Raw genomic sequence first — 23,538 nt, 5'->3', positions numbered from 1 at the left:
GAATCTTGGGCAAATTTTGTCTCTCAATTCTAGACCTGGACAGGTGTATCATTCTGCCGATGGATGGGCTTCTTTACCCACACAACAAGGTGGTGGCTATGTTGGAATTCTCAGTTGAGCATTGGAAGAATACACACTCAATATCCATGAGTGATGGCCACCAAACCACTCTGAAGGGCAAGATTCAGTTCTGTCTGAAGGCCAAGGTTATTCTCTTGTCAGCACAGTTCATTTCTATCATCTCACTTCTATCTCACCTGCAAACTCTGATGCGGGAAGGTTTGTCTCTAAAGACTATTTCCCATGTTGTTAGCATCACCATTGTGAGGAGCATAGGAAAGGCAAGCGGTCACAGCCTTTGTAGCTACTTGTATCAACAGGTAAGTATTAACTAGATATGTTAATCAATTTTCTGTCTCTGTGACAAATAACTGAGAAAAAAAAAAAAACAATTTAAAAAGAAGGAGAAGTTTATTCTGGTTCATGATTTCGGTCCGTTGTTCGCTGGTTCCATTGCTTTGGGCCTGAAGACAGGCAGAACTTTATAGTAGAGGAAAGCTTCTCAGCTCATGGCAACCAGGAAGCAGAGAGAAAGAAAGAGGGAGAAAGAAAATAATAATAAGGAACCAAAGACAAGATAAACCCTTCCAGGGCATGCTTCTAGTGACCTACTTCCTCTAACTAGGTCCCACTTCTCAATAATCCATTCAAATGATTAATCCATGAAATGGATTAATCCACTGATGAGGTTAAATCCCTCATGATCCAATCATTTCCTAAAAACTCACTTCTGGACATCACTGCATTAGGGACCAAGCTTTTATGTACCTGAGTCTTTGGAGGATGATCCAGTCCAGATCATAACACTAGACATAGGAAGAAAGAATTGATAAAGATCTCCATGAATACATCATTTTAGAGGGCACTATTCAATGTTGCTCACTAACAACATCTTTTACCTAAAACACTTTTAATGCCTAAAGATAAATATTAAATAATATCCTTCATAGATCCACTTGATATAAATATGAGTGCCCATATGCATATAACTACAGATACAAACCACATGTCTCTTCTCTACTGAATAACTAAAAACCTAAAATTTAATAAGCATGTAATTTACCTTGCATACCACTGTCTAAAGAAGCATAAGTGAGACATAAATGACCCAGTATTGACTATCTCAAGTCAAACAGAAGATGACTTTAGAACTGAATCTTTGAGGTGTAGCTACTGAAAGAAGAATTGTGTGAGGCAAGCTCACACATAGATGAAGGACAAACTGAGTCCATGGTAGCAATTTAGTGGGGCCAGATGAGAAAGGCATATACAATAAGAAGAGAGTTTTCAAGATGGGTTGGTTAACAGAGGTCTAGATCTCTGTGCTCAAGAATAAATACTTCATCCAGTGGACAGAATAAGTAAGGAGCTACTGAAAAGTCTGGAAATAGGAGGAAGGTTTTGACAGAAGGATTATTTTATGAAATGATTTCCTTGCATCATGAAAGATGTCTCTGAAGAAGAGTCTAAGTATAGGGGTTGGGTTGGAAGATCAGGTTACTATCCAGGGGAAGGATAATAAGTTAGGGTAAGGCCTGGAAAGTGGGTAAGAGACAGCACCTTTCTGGATAGAACAGCTGACACTCCTGTCCTGTACTGCTGGGCACTGCCAGGGCCACCTGTATCTGAAGGAGCATTGCTGAGTGCTGGGAGATTAAAACAACAGGATAACCAACTCCAAGATTTTTGAACATGGATGAATTGCTAAGGTGCAAATGCAGAGATGTTTCCTGGAGGCAAAGAGTGAAAAAAGACTCTTATACAGAAGACGATTGACAAGAACACTACTTAAATATTCCACTCCTTGTGTAATAGAAGTGCAGAAAGGACTCACAGAGAAGGGACCATAAAGGGAAGTAGTTAAAATGAATTAGGAGCAGAACCTGATAAATGTTGGTTTCCTTCCTCAGTTTTTTGGTATTTACTTTTGCTTGTTTGTTTTCTTGATCCCCCACTCACCTTAGTTCTATGTTTCCCTTGGATCTACAATTAGGGTACTTGCAAACTAGGTCTCAAACGTGTCACTTCAAAATCTTTCTAATGTATCTTTATCTCCTTAATACCAGAGAAACTAAATCAGCTAAAAGGAAGGAAAAGAAGGAAGAAAAGAGGGGGAGAAGGGAAAGAGGGAGGTGGATGCAGGGGAAGAAAGAAAATAAAAAGAAAAACTAAAACAAAGATGAGTAGAGAGATCTCTAAATATAATCTTTTACTGACTCATAGTCATTTTTCTATATGCACATTCTCTAGATAACCTGAGCATCGACACTTGTTTAAGGTGGTATTCTTCTATTCTAGAATAAAGGTACTTAGATGATGGTGTGTTATCAATTGCTAAAAAAATAATGGAAATATTTTAAAGTGAAGACACTTAAAAATTACTCGCACCAGCCATTTATTTTTTAAAGAGATATTTTAACATCAAAAATCAGAAATTTAAGAATTATACAATTTTAAAATAAAGATTTCTTTCAATTAATGAGTTTTGATTTACTTTATTATTTTGTTTTTAGTTTTATCACTTCTCCATGAATTCATTTCCCCATGTATCATGAAACACTAGGCTAAGTCTCAAAACAAAAGTTTGTATTCATTCACTGTGTAATCATCACATGACTTAAGGCCAATGATCATTAAGCTCACCCTAGTTCATTTTTCTTCATTGGTTAAAGTGATAAATGGGAATAAATATAAATACATCCTCTGGGAAAGAAAATGCATGTGTACAAATTTGTGCCCAGCTGTTCAAGAACATTTATGATAGATGAAGACAATCTAGAGGAAGCAAGCATAGTAAGCAAAGGATACTTAGTAGTTAATAGTGGTGATTCACTATTTTCTAGCATGCAGTAGTTTAATATTTACTTACACTTACTTTACACCATCCCATTGAGAGAGAAAACATTGCCCTCATTTTACTCTGAGGAAACTGATATGAGATAATTTGACAAATATTACTAGTAGGAGATAGCTCTAAGTCTCAATGTCCAATTTAACATCAGTATTATTCTCACTATCTTCCTTGATCATTCAAAGTCCCTGAAATGAAGAGTATGAGGAAATGATAATCAGACATAAATATTGAAGTTGGTTTGAATGTAAAAACATTAGTTATTTATAAATATATAAATAAATTCTTTAAAAGATAAGGTGGGAAAGAGAGAAGAAAATAATTATTGAGCACCTACCCTGTGAGAGGCATTTCTGCATTCCATACTAAAAAACTCTCTGAGAGGGTAAAATAACCATCCCATTTTACAGATGCAGAGTCTGCCTCCAAAGGAACAGAGCAGATTCAAACCCAGTCAGTAAGAGAGAGCACAGAGAATGGTCAGGCCTTTTCTACATCATATTGCCTCCCTCCTGACCACCTCTGCAAGAATTAATTAATTAATTAATCAATTTCCCCCTAAAGTGGATTAAATAGCACATGCCCATTTATAAAGATATTTGCATTTATGTGGGAATTTCCTTTTAACTATTTACTTGTTTTTAGTATGGTGCAATGATATATCCTAAGAATTATCATAAGCCTGTCTTTTCAAATAATAAGACTTCCTTGAAGCCTTGCTAATCAAGTATGATCTACAGATCAGCAGTGTCAGCATTATCTGGAAGCTTGTAAGAGTAGCCCCCCATTCAATGACTCTTCTAAAATTCTTATCCAAGGAATTAAGGAAGAGAAGAAGAAAGAGGAGCATTTTTAAAAACATAAAACATTCTAGTGGGAAATGTTCTAGTGTATTTTCTCATCATGATTTTCTCCCTGCCCCACAGTCTTTTACTTTTCTTTGCTGTATCATTAGCAGTGGTGAAATATCCCTCGCTTTATTAGCCTTTTGTAGTTTTGGTTCATGAGCAATTTAAAAACAAACATTTTCTGTTTGCAGAGTTGAGGTGATAAAGATCAAATTTCCTTTTCTTCATTTTCCTACATTTCTTTTTTTAAATATACCTACAAATATACATATATGTATATTTTTTAGTTATTGATAGACCTTTATTTATTTATTTATTTATATGCATCCTGAGAATCACTTTCCTACATTTCTTTATCTCCATAGAAACATGTATGATTCATACTCAATTGCAATGATCTTCACTATGTCAAAATAATTCTTATCACTTTGTTCACTTTTATAAATAAGAAAGAAGAGAGAAAGTTTAAGCAGCTTATCTGAAGTCAGTCAAAGACAGTGCAGTAGAAGAAGAAAAAAAATAAGATCTTTTCATGGGTAGTTTCCCTTATCTTTCATTGTATTTTGCTTGTGTGTTTTATGAATTTTTTTTTTGGTAATTTACAATAGAAATTAAGCATGATCTCTCCCTGTAAGAGTATGAAACAGTGAGACACAAAATATTTAAAAGTGAAATACTAAAAAAGACAGTGCAAACAATTCTCTACTTAAGTGAGTGTTAGCTTCTCCTACTTTATACTTTTTATTTCTTTTTTATTCTTTTTAACTTTTTTTCTGGCTAAATCAATATGAATTATGTTGTCTCTTGCCATTTTTCAATGGAGTGTGAAGATGAAGACTGAGGTAGCTGACCAGTAGGCTAAAGTTTCTGCTCATAAATTCTCCTGACATCTTCCTTGAACAGGCAATAATCTTACGCTTTCCATTTGTTCTGTGCCCTCATCCCTCCTTCATAAGAACAAACTAAACCCTATGTTAGCAGAAGGAAGGAAGTAATAGAAATTAGAGCAAAAATACACAAAATAGAGAACAGAAAAACTCAACAAGACTAAAATCAGGGTTTTTTTTTAAAAGATAAAATTGATACTTTTAACTCAACTAACAAAAGAGAGAAGATACAATTAAATAATATCAGAAATGAAAGAGGAAACTTTACAACTGATATTGCTTAAAAAAAATATCATGAGACCACTATAACAATTATATCAGCAAACTGGAGAACCTAAATGAAAAGGATAAATTTCTAGAAACATACCATCTTCATGAGTAACTAGAAAGTCTAAACAGGCCACAACTAGTGCTGAGATTGAATTGTAATTAAAAAAAAAAAAAATCTTACAGAAAATCTCAGGAACAGATAGTTTCACTGGAAACTTCTACCCAACATATAAAGACTAATTAGTGGCACTCCTTCTCAAAGTCTTCAAAAAAAAATTGCAGAGGAGGGAACTCTTCCAGCTTCATTTTGTGAGGCTAGCATTACCTTGATGCCAGATCCAAAGGCACCACAAGAAAAGAAAACTACAGGAGAATATCCCTGAAGAAGTTAGATACCAAAATCCTAAAGGAAACATTAGCAAATTAATTCGACAGCATTTTAAAAAGATCATATACCATAGTCATTTGAGATTTATCTCTGGGATACAAGAATAGCTCAACATATAAATATTAACAAATCGGTGTTTTGTGTGTGTGACTGGGATATACCACATTACCACAGGATAAAAATCATGTGTTCATCTCAACAGATACAGAAAACACATTTGATAAAAATTCAACACCCATTCACAATTTTTTTAAAACTTTCTACAAGCTAGATTTAGAAGGAATGTACCTCAACCTAATAAAGATCATGTATGGAAAGCCCACAGGAAACATTAGAGTTAATGGTGAAAAACCAGAAGTTTTTCCACTGAGATCAAGGAATGCTCACTCTCATTACTTCAATTTAACATAGTATTGGAAGTTCTAGCCAAAGAAATTAAGCATGAAAAACAAGTAAAAAAGAATCCAAATCAGAAAGGAAGAAATAAAATTGTCCCTGTTTTCAGATTACATGATTTTATATACAGAAAACCCTAGAGGAGTGCCGCCAGCGACATCTGGAGGCCCGACCCCGCCCGCCTGGGCGCGATTGGCTGCCGTGGCCGCTTACGCGTCGCGCTTCCTGGCGCTACTCCTGCTGTCAGGCCTCTCTCTGCTCAGACCTGTGTGGAGCCCCACCCCTTCCTACTACACCACTTCAGATGCTGTCATTTCCACCGAGACTGTCTTCATAGTGGAGACCTCCCTGACATGCAAGAACAGGGTCCAGAACATGGCTCTTTATGCTGATGTCAGTGGAAAACTGTTCCCTGTCACCAGGGGCCAGGATGTGGGCCGTTATCAGGTGTCCTGGAGCTTAGACCATAAGAGCACCCATGCAGGCACCTCTAAGGTTAGATTCTTTGATGAGGAGTCCTACAGCCTCCTAAGGAAGGCTCAGAGAAATAACGAGGACATTTCAATCATCCCACCCCTGTTTACAGTCAGCGTGGACCTTCCGGGTGCCTAGCATGGGCCCTGGGTCTCCACTGAGGTACTGGCCGCAGTAATTGGCCTAGTGATCTACTACCTGGCCTTCATTGCAAAGAGCCACATCCAGGCCTGTGGATGGCACCCCAGCTCTCCTTTGCTTCTTTCAATAAACAGTCACTGGCTGTCATGATTAAAAAAAAAGAAAAGAAAAGAAAAGAAAACCCTAGAGATTCAACAAAAGCTGTTAGAACTAATAAATGAAGAAAGCAGGATACAGTATTAGCAAGCTTCTTCCACCTTCTAAAGTAGAGATTGTGAGTCCTATTTGCACCCATCCAAAATTCATAGAGATCATCGGACTTTAAATGAAACAAGGGATCTATGGTGGCAAATTTGTAGACTGGAGAAAATCATCCTCTGCTGCACTGGATGGGGAGGAATGAAAAGGCACTGTTATCTCATGGGTTGAATGGTGTCTTCTCAGTATTCATGTGTTAAAATCTTAACCACCAGTTTCTTAGGATGTAACCTTATTTGAATATAGTGTTATTATAGAGAAAATCAAGTTAAGATGAGGTCATGAGAATGAGTCTTATTTCAATATGACTGGCATCCTAATAAAAGTGGGAAATTTGGACAGAGACATGCATATAGGGAGAATATTATGTGAGCATAAAGGTGACCTTCTACAAGACAAGGAGAGAAGCATGGAATGGATCCTTTCCTCTCAGCTCTCAGAAGGAAGACTTCCTTAACAGGACTCCCATAGCACAAGAAATAAAAGCAAGAATCAACAACTAGGATAGATTCAAACTAAAAAGCTTTCTCTCAGCAAAGGAAACTATCAGCAATGTGAAGAGAGAGCCTACAGAGTGGGAGAAAATCTTTGCCAACCATACTTCAGATAGAGCACTAATTTCCAGAATCTATAAAGAACTCAAAAAACTCTACACGAAGAATACAAATAATCCAATCAACAAATGGGCTAAGGAAATGAACAGACACTTCACAGAAGAAGATCTACAAGCAATCAACAGATATATGAAAAAATGTTCAACATCTCTAGTAATAAGGGAAATGCAAATCAAAACTACCCTAAGATTCCATCTCACCCCAATTAGAATGGTGATTATCAAGAACACAAGCAACAATAGGTGTTGGCGAGGATGTGGTGAAAAAGGAACACTCATACATTGCTGGTGGGGTTGCAAATTAGTGCAGCCACTCTGGAAAGCAGTATGGAGATTCCTCAGAAAGCTTGGAATGGAAACACCATTTGACCCAGCTATCCCACTCCTTGGCCTATACCCAAAGGACTTAAAATCAGCATACTACAGAGATACAGCCACATCAATGTTCATTGCTGCTCAATTTACCATAGCCAGATGGTGGAACCAACCTAGATGCCCATCAGTTGATGAATGGATAAAGAAACTGTGGCATATTTATACAATGGAATATTACTCCGCAATGAAGAATGATAAAATTATGGCATTTGCAGGCAAATGGATGAAATTGGAGAATATCATGCTAAGTGAGATAAGCCAATCTCAAAAAACTAAAGGACGAATGATCTCGCTGATAAGTGGATGAGGACATATATTGGGGGGTGGGAGGGGTTAGCATTAGGTTTAGGGTTAGGTTTAGGGTTAGGGATAAGGAGTGTGGTAAGAATGAAGGAAAGAAGGACTGTATAGAGGGGAAAGAGGGGTGGGAGGGGTGGGGGGGAAGGGAAAAAAATAATGAATCAAACATCATTGCCCTATGTAAACGTATGATTACACAAATGGTATGCCTTGACTCCATGTACAAATAGAGAAACAACATGTATCCCATTTGTATACAATGATAAAAAAAAAAAAAAGAAAAAGAAACCCTACCTCAATTTGGGGCTCCTAGCCTCTAGAAATGTGAGACAATAAACTTCTGTTGGTTAAGCATTTCAATTCTGTGGTACTTCATTATATCAGTTTTAGCAAATATGCCATCTCACATAGGAGATCCACTAAACTGCTCTCTATTTAAAGTAATCACAGCATCCTGATGAAAACTGGTCCACAGTCCCTATCTTTACCTTTGGGGAAGCCTGGTTATTTGCTTGCCTTCACTCACACTTCCCAAAAATCCTGTGGTTAGTATAGCATTCAGGTAACATTCATACAAGTCATGCTAGTAAAATCTATAGCATCTACCAAGAACTGGTAGATGTTTACATTTTAGTTCAACTAATCCTCAAATATTGCCATTTCAGTACAATTGACCACCTATCACTACCATCTGTTCCTTGTCAAATATATAAGAAATGGAAGAGATAAGAATCAAATCCAGTCTAACTCTAGTCTGTACTCTTAGCTACTAAACTCCTCAATCTCTCTCACCAGCATCAGCTGCTTAAGGAAACCAATACCGTGGAAAGAGAGAAGCACAGACACACAGACACGTACACACTAGGAAGCAAAACAACTGATCCCTGAGAGAACTAGTGTAGGAAATAGACAAAAAATTTTATTCTATTTAGAACTTCAATTTCTGGACATTGTTAATTGTATATTCTGAAAAATAGTCAACTAAAAACACCAAAAATGAGGAATAGAATACCAAAAAAAAAGTTGGTTTTAAAGCTTAGTTGAGCTCACAGGAAATTAAGGAGAATTTCTGGAATCCAAACTGAAAAGAAGCAAGAATATGGACTGGAAAGATGGAGAAGATGGAGGTAATTCAAAGAATATCCTGAAAGTGGTAGTTGGAATCTATAGACATGAATTTTAATGACCTTCGAGGAAGAAGAAAACCTTGAACCACACAAGGTAAGGAGTTAATTACCAACACACAACTCCCAAAAAACAAATACAAACAAACAAACAAAAAAGGCTGGGATAAACTTTAAATAAATCCAAGTATTAAGAGAGGAAGATGAAGTTATTTGTCATACACTAAGATCTGGGTGAAGAAAAGAGATTTGGAAAAGGTCTCTACCATGAATTCATCACCATAACACTGGTTTAAGAGTTGAATTTTTATTATCTATGTTATCTAAGAAACTCTAAGCTAAGAAAATCAATTACAGTGGCCCCAGCTTGGTAACACTTGGTAGGAAGAGTGAGTCTTTTGAAAGAACCTTCCCTCACCCCATTTCCCATGTGGTTCTCACAGATATAGACAGCCAAACATAAGATCACAAAGTTATTTAAAATTCAAAATTTATTTAAAAAACTAAAAAAGACAAATATCCATATGTGGAGGTGACAGAAAGCAAAATAAACAAACCTGTCAAAAGATTTAAGTATTATAACTTTCAAACAAATTTGGACAATGTATATTTAATGAGCTTATAAAATAACTGAGTTTAACATGTTTGCAGAAATCCAAAATGTCATTCAAACATGAAAAAATATTTTAAAGGAACTAAATAAAACTTGTAGAATCAAATTTAATATTTATTTTTTTAATATTTATTTAAAATTAATGAATAACAAACAGTAGATTAGACAAAGGTGAAGATACATTGGTAGTCTCTAGGGAGATCCGAATAAATCACAAAAACCTGCTACACGGAAGGACAAGGTTTTGGAATTATTAAAAAGATGTTTAGGGACAACTGGGATCATTGTAGAGGAGGTGGCTCAGCACAGCGCTCAGACTTGGAGCGACCACTGGGGCTCCGGGCGTCTGCCTGAGGAGGAGCTGCGTGGCGAGCTGTTTAGACCCAGAATGACCGCTCCTGAACACCGGGGGGGTTGCCCAGAGGAAGAGGAGAAGTGCGGTGGGTCGCTTGGTCTAGGAGTGACTGCATCAGAGCCACAGGCGGTTGCCAGAGGAGGAGGCGAGTGGTGAGTTGATTGGACTCAAAGCTCCTGAACACCGGTGGCCTGCCTGGAGGAGGAGCGCGGTGGGACACTTGGTCTCAGAGCCACCGCTCCTGAACACCCGGGGGGCTACCCCAAGGAGGAGGAGGAGGAACAGGGCGGGTCACTTGGACTTGGAGTGACTGCCTAGGGCTACGGGTGGTTGGCGGGAGAGGAGACGGCGAAGTGAGTTGCTTGGACTCCTAGTGACTGCGTCGGAAACCGGGCGGCTGTCCGGAGGAGGAGGTGTGTGGCGGGTCTCTGGGTCTCAGAGCTATTGTACGGGGCTCCAGGTGGCGGCTCGGAGGAGGGGCCGCATAGCCAGGCGATAGGTACAGAGCAGGGTCCCAGGACCAGCTTCTTGCTGGAAGAGCCACACAGACACGCCTAGGGGCGGAGTGAAGTTTCCCGGGCTGCGGGCAGATTCTCTGGGAGAGGCAGCCTAAGGAGACTCGCCTGCGAAGGGTGAGGCTCCCAGGCCCAGGAGGTAGGTCCAGGCCCCTGGGAACGTTGCAGAGGAAGACAGCCCAGCCCAGGCGGTAGTTGTAGATTGAGGGGAACCTCTAGGAGGGGAACTGACCAGCGAGACCTCCCCACCAGGTGAGTCTTCCCTGCCGGGTGAGGTTTTCCCACAAGGACGGTAAAACCAGAGACACAGGCACAAACAGGCCTTGCCTCAGCCCGCAGCCTAGTTCCCCTTTGGATGACCATTGGTCAACAAGTGGAGGCACTTCTGCCCACTAGCAGGGAATATACCCCACCTGAGGGTCACCACCCCTAGAGAGGCAGCTTCTTCGTGGAGCTCCACATTATCAACTTCCTCCAAGACTTCAGGCTACTGAAGGGTAAGAGGGGATATACTAGCAATCTTCAGGGACATTATAAGTCGATAGAGGAAATCTGCAATATCTTAATGACCCACTGATTCCTGAACAATATGAGAAAACAAGGGAAGAAAATGCCCCAAACAAATCTAGATGTTACATCAATAGAATCCAACGACAGCATGGCAGAAGAAATGACAGAAAGGGAATTCAGAATGTACATAATTAAAATGATTAGGGAAGCAAACGATGAGATGAAAGAGCAAATGCAGGCATTGAATGATCGCACCAATCGACAGTTAACAGAGCAAATACAGGAAGCAAAAGATCATTTCAATAAAGAGTTAGAGATATTGAAAAAAAAAAAAAAACAGAAATCCTTGAAATGAAGGAAACAATAAACCAAATTAAGAACTCCATAGAAAGCATAACCAATAGGATAGAACACCTGAAAGACAGAACTTCAGATATTGAAGACAAAATATTTAACCTCAAAAACAAAGTTGAACAAACAGAGAAGATTGTAAGAAATCATGAACAGAATCTGCAAGAACTATGGGATATCATGAAAAGGCCAAATTTGAGAATTATTGGGATTGAGGAAGGCTTAGAGAAACAAACCAAAGGAATGAACAATCTATTCAATGAAATAATATCAGAAAATTTCCCAAATCTGAAGAATGAAATGGAAAATCAAGTCCAAGAGGCTTATAGGACTCCAAATACACAAAATTACAACAGACCCACACCAAGGCACATTATAATGAAAATAACTAACATACAAAATAAAGACAGAATTATAAAGACTGTGAGAGAAAAGAACCAAATTACATTCAGGGGGAAACCAATACGGATATCAGCAGATTTTTCAATCCAGACCCTAAAAGCTACAAGGGCCTGGAACAACATTTTTCAAGCTCTGAAAGAAAATGGATGGATGCCAACCAAGAATCTTATACCACCAAAACTTACCTTCAAATTTGATGATGAAATAAGATCCTTCCATGATAAACAAAAGCTAAAAGAATTTACAAAAAGAAAGCCAGCATTACAGAACATTCTCAGCAAAATATTCCATGAGGAAGAGTTAAAAAACAAAGAAGCAAATCAGCAAAGGGAGGAATTATCCTAAAGGAACTGTCAAATAAAGGAGGAACCAAGTTGTGTCAAAAAATAAATAAATAAATAAATAAATAAATAAATAAATAAAATTTTAAATATGAACCAAACGACTGGGAATACAAATCATATCTCAATAATAACCCTGAATGTTAATGGCCTGAATTCATCAATCAAAAGACATAGACTGGCAGATTGGATTAAAAAGAATGATCCAACAATATGTTGCCTGCAAGAGACTCACCTCATAGAAAGAGATACACATAGACTAAAGGTGAAAGGATGGGGAAAAACATACCATGCACATGGACTCAGCAAAAAAGCTGGAGTATCCATCCTCATTTCAGATAATGTGGACTTCAAGCCAATGTTAGTCAGAAGGGATAAAGAAGGACATTTCATACTGCTTAAGGGAAGCATAAATCAGCAAGACATAACAATCATATACATCTATGCCCCAAACAGTGGCTCATCCATGTATGTTAAACAAATCCTTCTCAATTTTAGAAACCAAATAGACCATAACACAATAATACTAGGTGATTTTAACACGCCTCTCTCACCACTGGACAGATCTTCCAAACAAAAATTGAACAAAGAAAACATAGATCTCAATAACACAATCAATAATTCAGACTTAACAGACATTTATAGAATATACCATCCAACCAAGAGCGAATACACTTTCTTCTCAGCAGCACATTGATCCTTCTCTAAAATAGACCATATATTATGCCACAAAGCTAATGTCAGCAAATACAAGAAGATAGAGACACTACCTTGTATTCTATCAGATCATAATGGATTGAAGTTAGAAATAAATGAAAGAGTAAAAAACAGAAACTACTCTAACACCTGGAGATTAAACAATATGCTATTATATGATGAATGGATGACAGAAGATATTAGGAAGGAAATTAAAAAATTCTTAGAGGTAAATGAGAACAAAGAAACATCATATCAAAATCTCTGGGACACTATGAAAGCAGTACTTAGAGGAAAATTTATTTCATGGAGCGCATTTAATAAAAGAAATAAAACTCAACAAATAAACAACCTAACACTACAGCTCAAAGCCCTAGAAAAAGAAGAACAGACCAACACCAAGAGTAGTAGAAGACAGGAAATAGTTAAACTCAGAGCTGAAATCAACGAAATTGAAACAAAAGAAACAATACAAAAAATTTACAAAATAAATAGTTGGTTCTTTGAAAAAATAAACAAAATTGATAAACCTTTAGCCACACTAACAAAGAGAAGATGAGAGAAAACCCAAATCACTAAAATTCGGAATGAACAAGGAAATATCACAACAGACACGACTGAAATACAAAACATAATTAGAAGCTATTTTGAAAATCTATACTCCAACAAAATAGAAAATTTTGAAGACATCAACAGGTTTCTAGAGACATATGAATTGCCTAAACTGAACGAGGAGGACATACACAATTTAAATAGACCAATTTCAAGTATTGAAATAGAAGAAGTCATCAAAAGCCTACCAACAAAGAAAAGTCCAGGACCAAATGGGTTCTCAGCTGAGTTCTACAAAACCTTTAAAGAAGAGTTCATTCCAATACTTCTCAAAGTATTCCTGAAAATAGAAGAGGAGGGAACCCTCCCAAAATCATTCTATGAAGCCAATATTACCCCAATACCTAAACCAGACAGAGACACATCGAGGAAAGAAAATTTCAGACCAATATCCTTAATGAACATCGACGCAAAAATTCTCAACAAAATTTTAGCAAATCGCATACAAAAACATATTAAAAAGATAGTGCACCATGATCAAGTGGGTTTCATCCCAGGGATGCAAGGTTGGTTCAACATCACGAAATCAATAAATGTAATTCACCATATCAATAGACTTAAAGTCAAGAATCACATGATTATTTCAATAGATGCAGAGAAAGCATTTGATAAAATACAGCACCCCTTCATGCTCAAAACACTAGAAAAAATAGGGATAGTGGGAACATTCCTTAACATTGTAAAGGCCATCTATGCTAAGCCCATGGCTAATATCATTCTAAATGGTGAAAAACTGAAAGCATTCCCCCTAAAAACTGGAACAAGGCAGGGATGCCCTCTTTCACCACTTCTATTCAATATCGTCCTTGAAACTCTAGCCAGAGCAATTAGACAGACCAAAGAAATTAAAGGGATACGAATAGGAAAAGAAGAACTCAAACTATCCCTATTTGCTGATGATATGATTTTATAGTTAGAGGAACCAGGAAATTCCACCAGAAAACTTTTAGATCTCATTAGTGAATTCAGTAAAGTAGCGGGATATAAGATCAATGCACATAAATCTAAGCATTTTTATACATAAGCGATGAATCTTCAGAAAGAGAAATTAGGAAAACTACCCCATTCACAATAGCTTCGAAAAAAATAAAATACTTGGGAATCAATCTCACAAAAGAGGTGAAAGACCTCTTCAATGAGAACTACAGAACACTAAAGAAAGAAATTCAAGAAAACCTTAGAAGATGGAAAGATCTCCCATGTTCTTGGATAGGAAGAATTAATATTGTCAAAATGGCCATACTACCAAAAGTTCTATACAGATTCAATGCAATTCCAATTAAAATCCCAATGATGTATCTTACAGAAATAGAGCAAGAAATTATGAAATTCATCTGGAAGAATAAAAAACCCAGAATAGCTAAAGCAATCCTTGGCAGAAAGAGTGAAGCAGGGGGTATCGCAATACCAGATCTTCAACTCTACTACAAAGCAATAGTAACAAAAACGGCATAGTATTGGTACCAAAATAGAAAGGTGGATCAATGGTACAGAATAGAGGACACGGATACAAACCCAAATAAATACAATTTTCTCATACTATACAAAGGGGCCAAAAATATGCAATGGAGAAAAGATAGCCTCTTCAACAAATGGTGCTGGGAGAATTGGAAATCCATATGCAACAGAATGAAACTAAACCCATATCTCTCAACATGCACGAAACTAAACTCAAAATGGATTAAGGATCTTGGAATCAGACCAGAGACCTTGCATCTTATAGCAGAAAAAGTAGGTCCAGAGCTTCATCATGTCAGCTTAGGACCAGACTTCCTCAACAGGACTCCCATAGCACGAGAAATAAAAGCAAGAATTAATAACTGGGATAGATTCAAACTAAAAAGCTTTCTCTCAGCAAAGGAAACTATCAGCAATGCGAAGAAAGAGCCTACAGAGTGGGAGAAAATCTTTGCCAATCATACTTCAGATAGAGCACTAATCTCCAGAATCTATAAAGAACTCAAAAAACTCTACACCAAGAATGCAAATAATCCAATCGACAAATGGGCTAAGGAAATGAATAGACACTTCACAGAAGAAGACCTACAAGCAATCAAAAACATATGGAAAAATGTTCAACATCTTTAGTAATAAGAGAAATGCAAATCAAAACCACCCTAAGATTCCATCTCGCCCCAATTAGAATGGCGATTATCAAGAATACAAGCAACAACAGGTGTTGGCGAGGATGTGGGGAAAAAGGTACACTCACACATTGCTGGTGGGGCTGCAAATTAGTGCAGCCACTCTGGAAAGCAGTGTGGAGATTCCTTAGAAAACTTGGAATGGAACCACCATTTGACCCAGCTATCCCACTCCTTGGCCTATACCCAAAGGACTTAAAATCAGCATATTACAGAGATACAGCCACATCAATGTTCATAGCTGCTCAGTTCACAACAGCCAGATTGTGGAACCAACCTAGATGTCCTTCAATTGATGAATGGATAAAGAAAATGTGGTATATATCTACAATGGAATATTACTCAGCCATAAAGAATGATAAAATTATGGCAATTGCAGGCAAATGGATGAAACTGGAGAATATCATGCTAAGTGAGATAAGCCAATCTCAAAAAACCAAAGGACAAATGATATCGCTAATAAGTGGATGATGACACATAATGGTGGGTGGGAGGGGTTAGTGTTAGGGTTAGAGTTAGGGTTAGGGAGGGGGGCAAGAATGGAGGAAGGAAGGACTGTATAGAGGGAAAAGAGGGGTGGGAGGGGTGGGGGGGAAGGGAAAAAAATAACAGAATGAATCAAACAACATTACCCTATGTAAATTTATGATTACACAAATGGTATGCCTTTACGCCATGTACAAAGAAACAACATGTATCCCATTTATTTACAAAAAAAAAAAAAGATGTTTAGTCAAGGAACAGAGAATGTGAACACTTCAACAGATTTCAAAAAAAGAGAACAGATAAAAATGGTGAAATTTAATATTACCAGGGATAATAACTACAGATTTTCCAATAGTAATTAAAAAAAAAAACTAAAGTTAAATCCTCAGATTCACGATGCACAAAAAAATTTCAAACAAAAAAAAAATAAAATTAAAAAGATGGTCTGGGAATCTAGTTTAGTGGAGAAGTACTTGATAAACATGCTCACAGCCCTGAGCCCCAGCAATAAGAAAAAGAAAAGAAAGAGAAAAAGGGGGAGAAAGAAAGTAGTCCATCTGGAAAATATTTTTTTTAAATGAGAAAATGAAGACCTGTTTTGTAGAGAAACAAAAACTGAGACAGATCTTACTAATACAGACCTTTTCTACCTGAACTTTTGAACAATACCCTTAAAAACAAGAAAAAGAAAACAGAAAATGAGCCCCAAAGAAAAGTCTAACACTGAGGAAGAAAAAAAAATGGTAAATGGGTGGGTCAAGCTTTTTAAACCACTAATATTAATATCTAGCTTAGTAAGCTGATATTTGGTTAAGTAATATCTAGTTGGGCTACAGAATGGTTTTGAAAAGATGATAAATTTTCTTTTTTCAGGATTGAACTCAGGGACACTCCACCACTGAGCCACATGCCCAACCCTATTTTGTATTTTATTTAGAGACAAGGTCTCACTGAGTTGCTTGGTGCCTTGCTCTTGCTGAGGCTAAATTTGAACCTGAGATCTGCCTCAGCCTCCAGAGTCGCTGGGATTACAATCATGTGCCACCATGTCAGCTTAAATTTTCAATATTACATGACAATAACTCTAAAATAAAAGAAGGAATAATTGGAGTTAAAATGTTGTCAGGTCACTTAACTGTGTAAGTGGTAGTATCAATTAAACTCTGATTTTAAGCATGAATGTTAAATTTTGAATGACAATCTCAAAGGAATAGAAGTTGAATGAGTAATTTCTAGTACAAAAAAAATAGAAGTTTAGAGACTGTACATCCAAAAGGAAGCAAGAAAAGAACAAAGGAGCTATATAGAAAATTCTGAGTAAACATATAGTTTATTAATACTTAAATATTTAAGCATATAAACATAATATCAAAATTGTCATTTTTGATATTTAAAACTCAGTTATGTGATACTTAACAAAAGAACTCATCTAAATCTTTGGGACATGGAAAGACAGAGATTAAAAGGGTGAAAAGGATAGAGATTAAAAGACAAACAGTAGCCAAGAGAAAGCTCATCCTAAAAACAATGCCACTCTGAGATAATGAGCACACTCCAGTGATGAGCACACCCAAAATCCAGATAGTGATTCTTACACCATTTCCCACCAAAAGGAATCAGGGCTTTTAGGGAAATGGTTTATTCTAGATCAGAGGCAATAAAGGTACAGGAGAAGCCTAGGACATTTTATGGTTCAGAAAACAACGAAAAAATTCCAGGAGAAAAAAATGAACAAAGGACTTGAATAGACATTTCAACAAAGAAGACATACAAATAGTCAATAAACAAAAGATTTTGATGTCACTAATCACTAAGGAAATGCAAATCAAAAACACAATTGTCACTTCACACCTAAGTGTTGGTAAGGATGTGGAGAAATTGGAAAACTTGCACACTGTGAGAGGGAAGGTGAAATGGTGCAATCACTATGGAAAGAAGTATGTTGGTTTCCCAAAAAATTTAAAATACAATAGCAATGTAATTCAGTCATTCCACCTCTGAGTATATACTCAAAATATTTGAAAGCCAGAGATATGAACAGATATTTGTATAAGTTTGTTCATAGCAGCATCAATACCTGAGCCAAAAAAATGAAGTCTGACACATGCTATCACATTGACGAGGCCACAGATAATTATAAGTGAAATAAGCCAGCCATAAAAAGATAAGTACTATACAATTTCACTTATATGAGGTAACTATACTAGTCAGATGCATAGAGTCGGATAATAGAATATTGGTCACCAAGGGCAGGGGAGAAAAGGCAACAGGAGTTGTTTATTGGTACAAAATTTCAGTTGAGGAAGTTGAAAATCTTTTGAGATGGATGGTGGTAACGGTTACACAACAATGAGAATATACTTAGTCCCACTACATCATGCAGTTAAAATAATCGATTTTATGTTATGTATATTTATGACAATAAATTTAATTACCAGGCATTTGAAGAAGCAAAAAAATAGAATCCACACTAAGGCAAAACCTGACAAAGATATAAGAGTCAGCATTAAACAATCTTCATGAATATAGTTCATATGTTCCAAAAGCTAAATCAGGTATAGAAGACAGAAAGTAAGATCCAAATCTAACTTCTAAAAATAAAAACTAAAGCTGAGGTTTAAAAAAATACACAGAATGGAATGAAAATCAGTTTGTAAATTGTAGAAGAAGAGGATACTAAATTTAATAGCAATAAAAACCATACAAAAAGAAACAGAGATGAGGTCAACACATTAGGAAATCAAAAAAGAAAATTATTTTGACCATCTTAATAGATAAAGACAAGGCTTTGATGTAACATCCATTCCTGTTTTTTTTTTTTTAAACTATCTGAAAACTAGGAATAGAAGAGAAACTTTTCAATCTAGTAAAGGACACCTACAAAAAAATTCCCAGATAAATTATTATTTAATGGTAAAAGTCTGAATGCTTTCCCCCTACAATCATAATTAAGACAAGTATTTCCACTTTTGCTACTTCCAAACAACCTAATTCTAGAGGTTTTTGATAGTACATTAGACAAACAAAACACATTGTCACTTGGATTGGAAAGGAAAAAGTGAAGTCCCTACTCAGAGATGGTAAGATCTTTTATGTAGAAAATCTGATAGGTCTACAAAAAAGTTATTAGAACCAATACATTTAACAAGGTTGCAGGATATAAGGTCAATATACAAAATTTAATAGTATTTTTCCACCATATCAAGGAAAAGTTAGAAATTGACATTTTTTAAAATGCCATTTAGAATAGCATCAAAAAGTATAAAATGTGATATTTAGGGATAAATCTGACAAAAGATGTGCAAGGTCTGTACACAGAAAAATATAAAACATTGCAGGGAAAACGTAAAAGACCTACATAAATGGGAGTTCTACTATGCTCGTGGATTGGGTGACTCAGTGTTGCTAAGATATCCATTCTCCTCAAACTGATGTATGTTTAACAGAGGCTAATCAAAGCACAAGCAGACATTTTTGCAGAAATTGACAAATTGATTTCAAAATTCATGTGGAAATTCAAAGTATTGAATGCTGGGATATCCACATGCAAAAAAAATGAACTTTAATCCATATCTCACACCATATACAAAAGTACTTTAAATCATAAATGTAAGCGTATAATCTAAAACTATAAAACTTCTGGAATAAAATTGAGGGTAAAATATAAATTAAAACATAGTTATAGAAAGTAGATCCATGTTACCTAGGGAGCAGAGGTCAGGGGCAATAAGAAGAGTTTGGGCATACAGTTATAAAGAAACATAAGGAAACTTTTTAGAGTGATGGACAAGTTCATTACATTGACTACCATAATTTCTCAAGTGAAAAGCTATGCATAAACTTAATAATGCATACACTTTGTCAATTATACCTTAATAAAGCTATTTATAGATGTTCATGGATAAAGCATAACTACTAATGGAGATATGTTATAATGCATTATTAATGGATAACTTTGAAACTATTGGAGGTGGGGTAGAGGGAGAAGAATTTACCAATCCAGTAAAACACATAGAGGAAAAAAATAAAATAAAATGAAGCGGCAAGAGAGAGCATAGTAAATTAGACATATAAAATAAGATTGTAAAAATATGACCAAATTTGTGTGATAGGCTGACAGAGCTGGCTCCATGAGAATGTTATAGGCCAGACTATAAGGGAAATGACTAAACAGACTCCATTTTGCTCTAAGACTCCATGTTATATAGGAAATAAACTTCTCCCATGGGAACACCCTGCCTCTGTACCCATCAACAATTGCTTAGCTTCACCCACGGGAACACCCCGCCTCTGTCCCCATCATCAGTTACTTAGTGTGACATGTTTAACAATACAAAATGACAATTCTTATGTAATGAAAAATTGCTCTCTTTTGATTCCTATTGCTCCTAAACAATGTACCATGTGAACAGTGATTGTATGGATGTTAGTAACCTTTCTTTAGTTTGTACCTAGGTAAGGGTCCTTTTGACCCATGTCTCCCTCTGTTGATGATCTCATGATGTTAGTTTGTAATTTTGAATCATAGCAACAGTCACTTATGATTGATATGATTTTTGGTATAAGAACTGCTACAACCCTATGGTTGGGACTGTTCTCCCAATAGTCATTTTTGGGGCATTGTGTGAGTCAGCTGGTCAGCTTAATAAAGACTCTCAAATTTGGACTTCTCAGTGGTGATTGATCTGTTAAGTTGCGCCCCGTAACAGTAAGTAGTCACAATGAATGTGTGTGGTTTAAACTCCCTTATAAAGTTCTCAAAATTTTTAATAAAAGTCAGTTGTATATTTTTTTAATAAAAGAAGTAGTTTATTTATAAAAGGTGTGCCTAAAATAAAATTCACAGAAGAGTCGAAAATAAAGAGACAGAATACCGTAGTCATGTAAGCGTGCTTTTCAGATTCCCCAACAATAAAAAAACTTACCAGTCCATTGCAAGAAGTGCAGTTAACTGATGATCTGTTGCTTACAGCTTCAGGAGCCATCTCGGCATTTGAGCCAAGCTATGCTCTTCCTGGACAGCCCCCAGCCAGTGACTGATCTTGAGGGGGTATCAGGGTTGATCAACTCTTCATGTGAAAGACCACTTTGACTCCATCGGTTTGGTCAGGACTTGGACAATTCTAATATTGCCATCAAGGTTCTTCTTCCTCAAATGTGCACCTCCCCTCTTTCCTTTCACTGGCTTCATTCAGATCAGCATTAGTCTAAAGGCTTGCCCTCCCTAGCTGCTTCCTCACCCTTTAATCTTTCACAAGTATAACTTCCTGTCCCAACTAACTCTCATCACTCCTAATTCTCTCTCAGCCTCTGCTTCCTGAACTAATCCTTATCTTTCCTGTTCAGCAGATTTAGAGTGGGTTTGAGGAATTTATAATTTTTAAAATTTCTCCACAATTCCAATTTTCAGCCATGTTTTACCACCACAGTCAGCAGTTTTCATTAGTTTTTTCCTGTACAATATAATGTAACATTTATAAACTATCTTGGAATCTTTACTATAGCACATTTCCTGCTATGACATTATCAACTTTTGCTTTATGTTTCAGTATTTAAACAGTTTTATACCTAAATATGAGCCTTATCCTAAATACAGATGGATGAAAAATTAATAAACTTCAAGGACAGTTATCTATTATGCACGCTGCTGAATAATATTCATATGAAGAAAAAATACACTGGGGTTTTCTTCTTTTTTTTTGCAGTGTTGGGGATGGAACCCAGGGCCTTGTGCTTGCAAGGCAAGCACTCTACCAACTGAGCTATATCCCCAGCCCTACACTGGGGTTTTCTTTGGTGAAGTCAAAATGGTTTGATGAAAGTATCAAAGGACACGTGCCAAGTGTCCTTATAGTAGTTTTATATCCAAAATAGACTAAAAATCCCTTTAATGATAAACCTAAAATAGCTAAATGTCTGGAGGGAGGGGAACATATTAATAAGACAAAGTAATTGTCTTAAATGCCTCAGGTAAAACAACTGATTTTGATTTAATTTATATCATATCATGATGAAAAAATTTTTAATGTTTTTCCTGCTATGGCATAAACAAGCTTATTCTTCATAATTTTTATAATTAAAATGTTTTCATGATACTAAAAATTATGAATATGCATATTATAAACATTTTTGCTCCATAGAAAAATAGACAGAAGGATCATGTCATTCTATGGCCATTCTCTTATTATGTAGATTCCCCAAGTCCTCCATAACACATTTAACTGATTAATCATCCATAGACATTTGTTATTTGATAAATACATCAGAATAAAATGTAAAGCATAAAAATACAAAATGCCAATTTATAATGTCTGCAAAACTTAGGCATAAAGTGTCAACATTTCTTTAGAGATGCAATGAGTTCAAAAGAATACAATGTCTTCACATGTGTGTTCTCTCTCTTGCAAACATGACAAAAATACAAATCCACTATTATTAAATAGTATAATTCTTATTATAATTTTATATCATATTAGACCACTGGTTAATGGAAAGGAAAAATGGGAAAGGCAGAAATGAGAATTTCTCAGTTATCACAATGAGAGTATTGGGAAAGGCACAAACACTGTTGAAAGGAAGGTAAGGTCATACAATTTGGCATAAAAATAAACACCAATTGATCCACCAATTCCACTGAAGAAAATTATCTCACAGACACGCTTAAATAAATGCAAAGAGATATATCCAGAAAACATTTGACATTGTATAGTTTATACTACAAACAAAACTTAAAACAACCTGAAAGTCCACCACTAGGGAAGTGGCTAATGAAACCATCATATAGTGGAATTTTATGTAACCATAAAAGAATGAGGTAGCTTTGCTTCTGCTGATATGAAAAGATCTCTAAGATTTGCATTATTAGCTTTTTATAAGTACATAACAGCATTACGGCATGTTCCCATTTGTATCTTGACAAGAAGTGTGTGTGCATGTGTGTATATATATACTATGTACTTATGTAGTACATAAACATATGTAAAATGATATATAAATGGATACATACACTATAGTCATATACACATGTCATATGTACACAGAAATTTCTAGAAGAATATATAATAAACTATTGATGATTCTTCCTTCTTTAAAGTTCTTTCTTGAGGAAAATTTTCACTATTCATTGTGTTGCACCATTCAAATGTTATCATGAGCATGCACTTTCTTTGTGATAATAACATCAGTTCTTCAAAAAACTAATAGCAGCTAAGAGTCTAAAATTCCAATTGCAGAAAGATAGAAATGCAAATCCATTAGAAAAACTCTGTCCTCTAAGACCCTTTGAAAAACTAATTTCAGAATAGGTCTTCTGTTCAAGAACTGTAAGAAAATCAAAACAGTAGTTGAACTGTATCTTGATCTGTTTTTCTTGGTGCTACAGTCCAATCATTTATAAAGTATGGAGACTGGTGCCATCGACTTCACTTCATCTCACCTGAGATTGTTTACAGTATCATAAAGTGGATTGTTCTTCTCTGCATAGCTGGCATAGGGCTGCATTTCATCCTAAGAAAGAACTCAGAGTCAA

The 23,538-nt window shown here is 36.2% G+C and overlaps 1 protein-coding gene and 1 pseudogene across 2 annotated transcripts in view; one reads left to right on the top strand and one right to left on the bottom strand.

Moving 5' to 3' along the window:
• The first annotated feature begins 5,814 nt into the window (after positions 1 to 5,814).
• On the top strand, positions 5,815 to 6,467 carry LOC124993670 (translocon-associated protein subunit delta-like; annotated as a pseudogene).
• Positions 6,468 to 22,445: 15,978 nt separating this feature from the next.
• The window catches only part of Cd200r1 (CD200 receptor 1), a 28,116-nt gene continuing 27,023 nt past the window's right edge, over positions 22,446 to 23,538 (bottom strand). For both annotated transcript variants that reach the window (XM_047564413.1, XM_047564414.1), the window contains exon 8: positions 22,446 to 23,516. In XM_047564413.1, the coding sequence (XP_047420369.1) occupies positions 23,442 to 23,516 (75 nt within the window). In that variant the 3' untranslated portion in view covers positions 22,446 to 23,441. The remainder of the gene's footprint in view (positions 23,517 to 23,538) is intronic.

Source organism: Sciurus carolinensis, chromosome 9 (genome assembly GCF_902686445.1).
Source record: "Sciurus carolinensis chromosome 9, mSciCar1.2, whole genome shotgun sequence".
NCBI lineage: Eukaryota > Metazoa > Chordata > Mammalia > Rodentia > Sciuridae > Sciurus > Sciurus carolinensis.
Note: the sequence above shows the minus strand (reverse complement) of the source record. Positions and strands in the feature narration are given on the sequence as shown.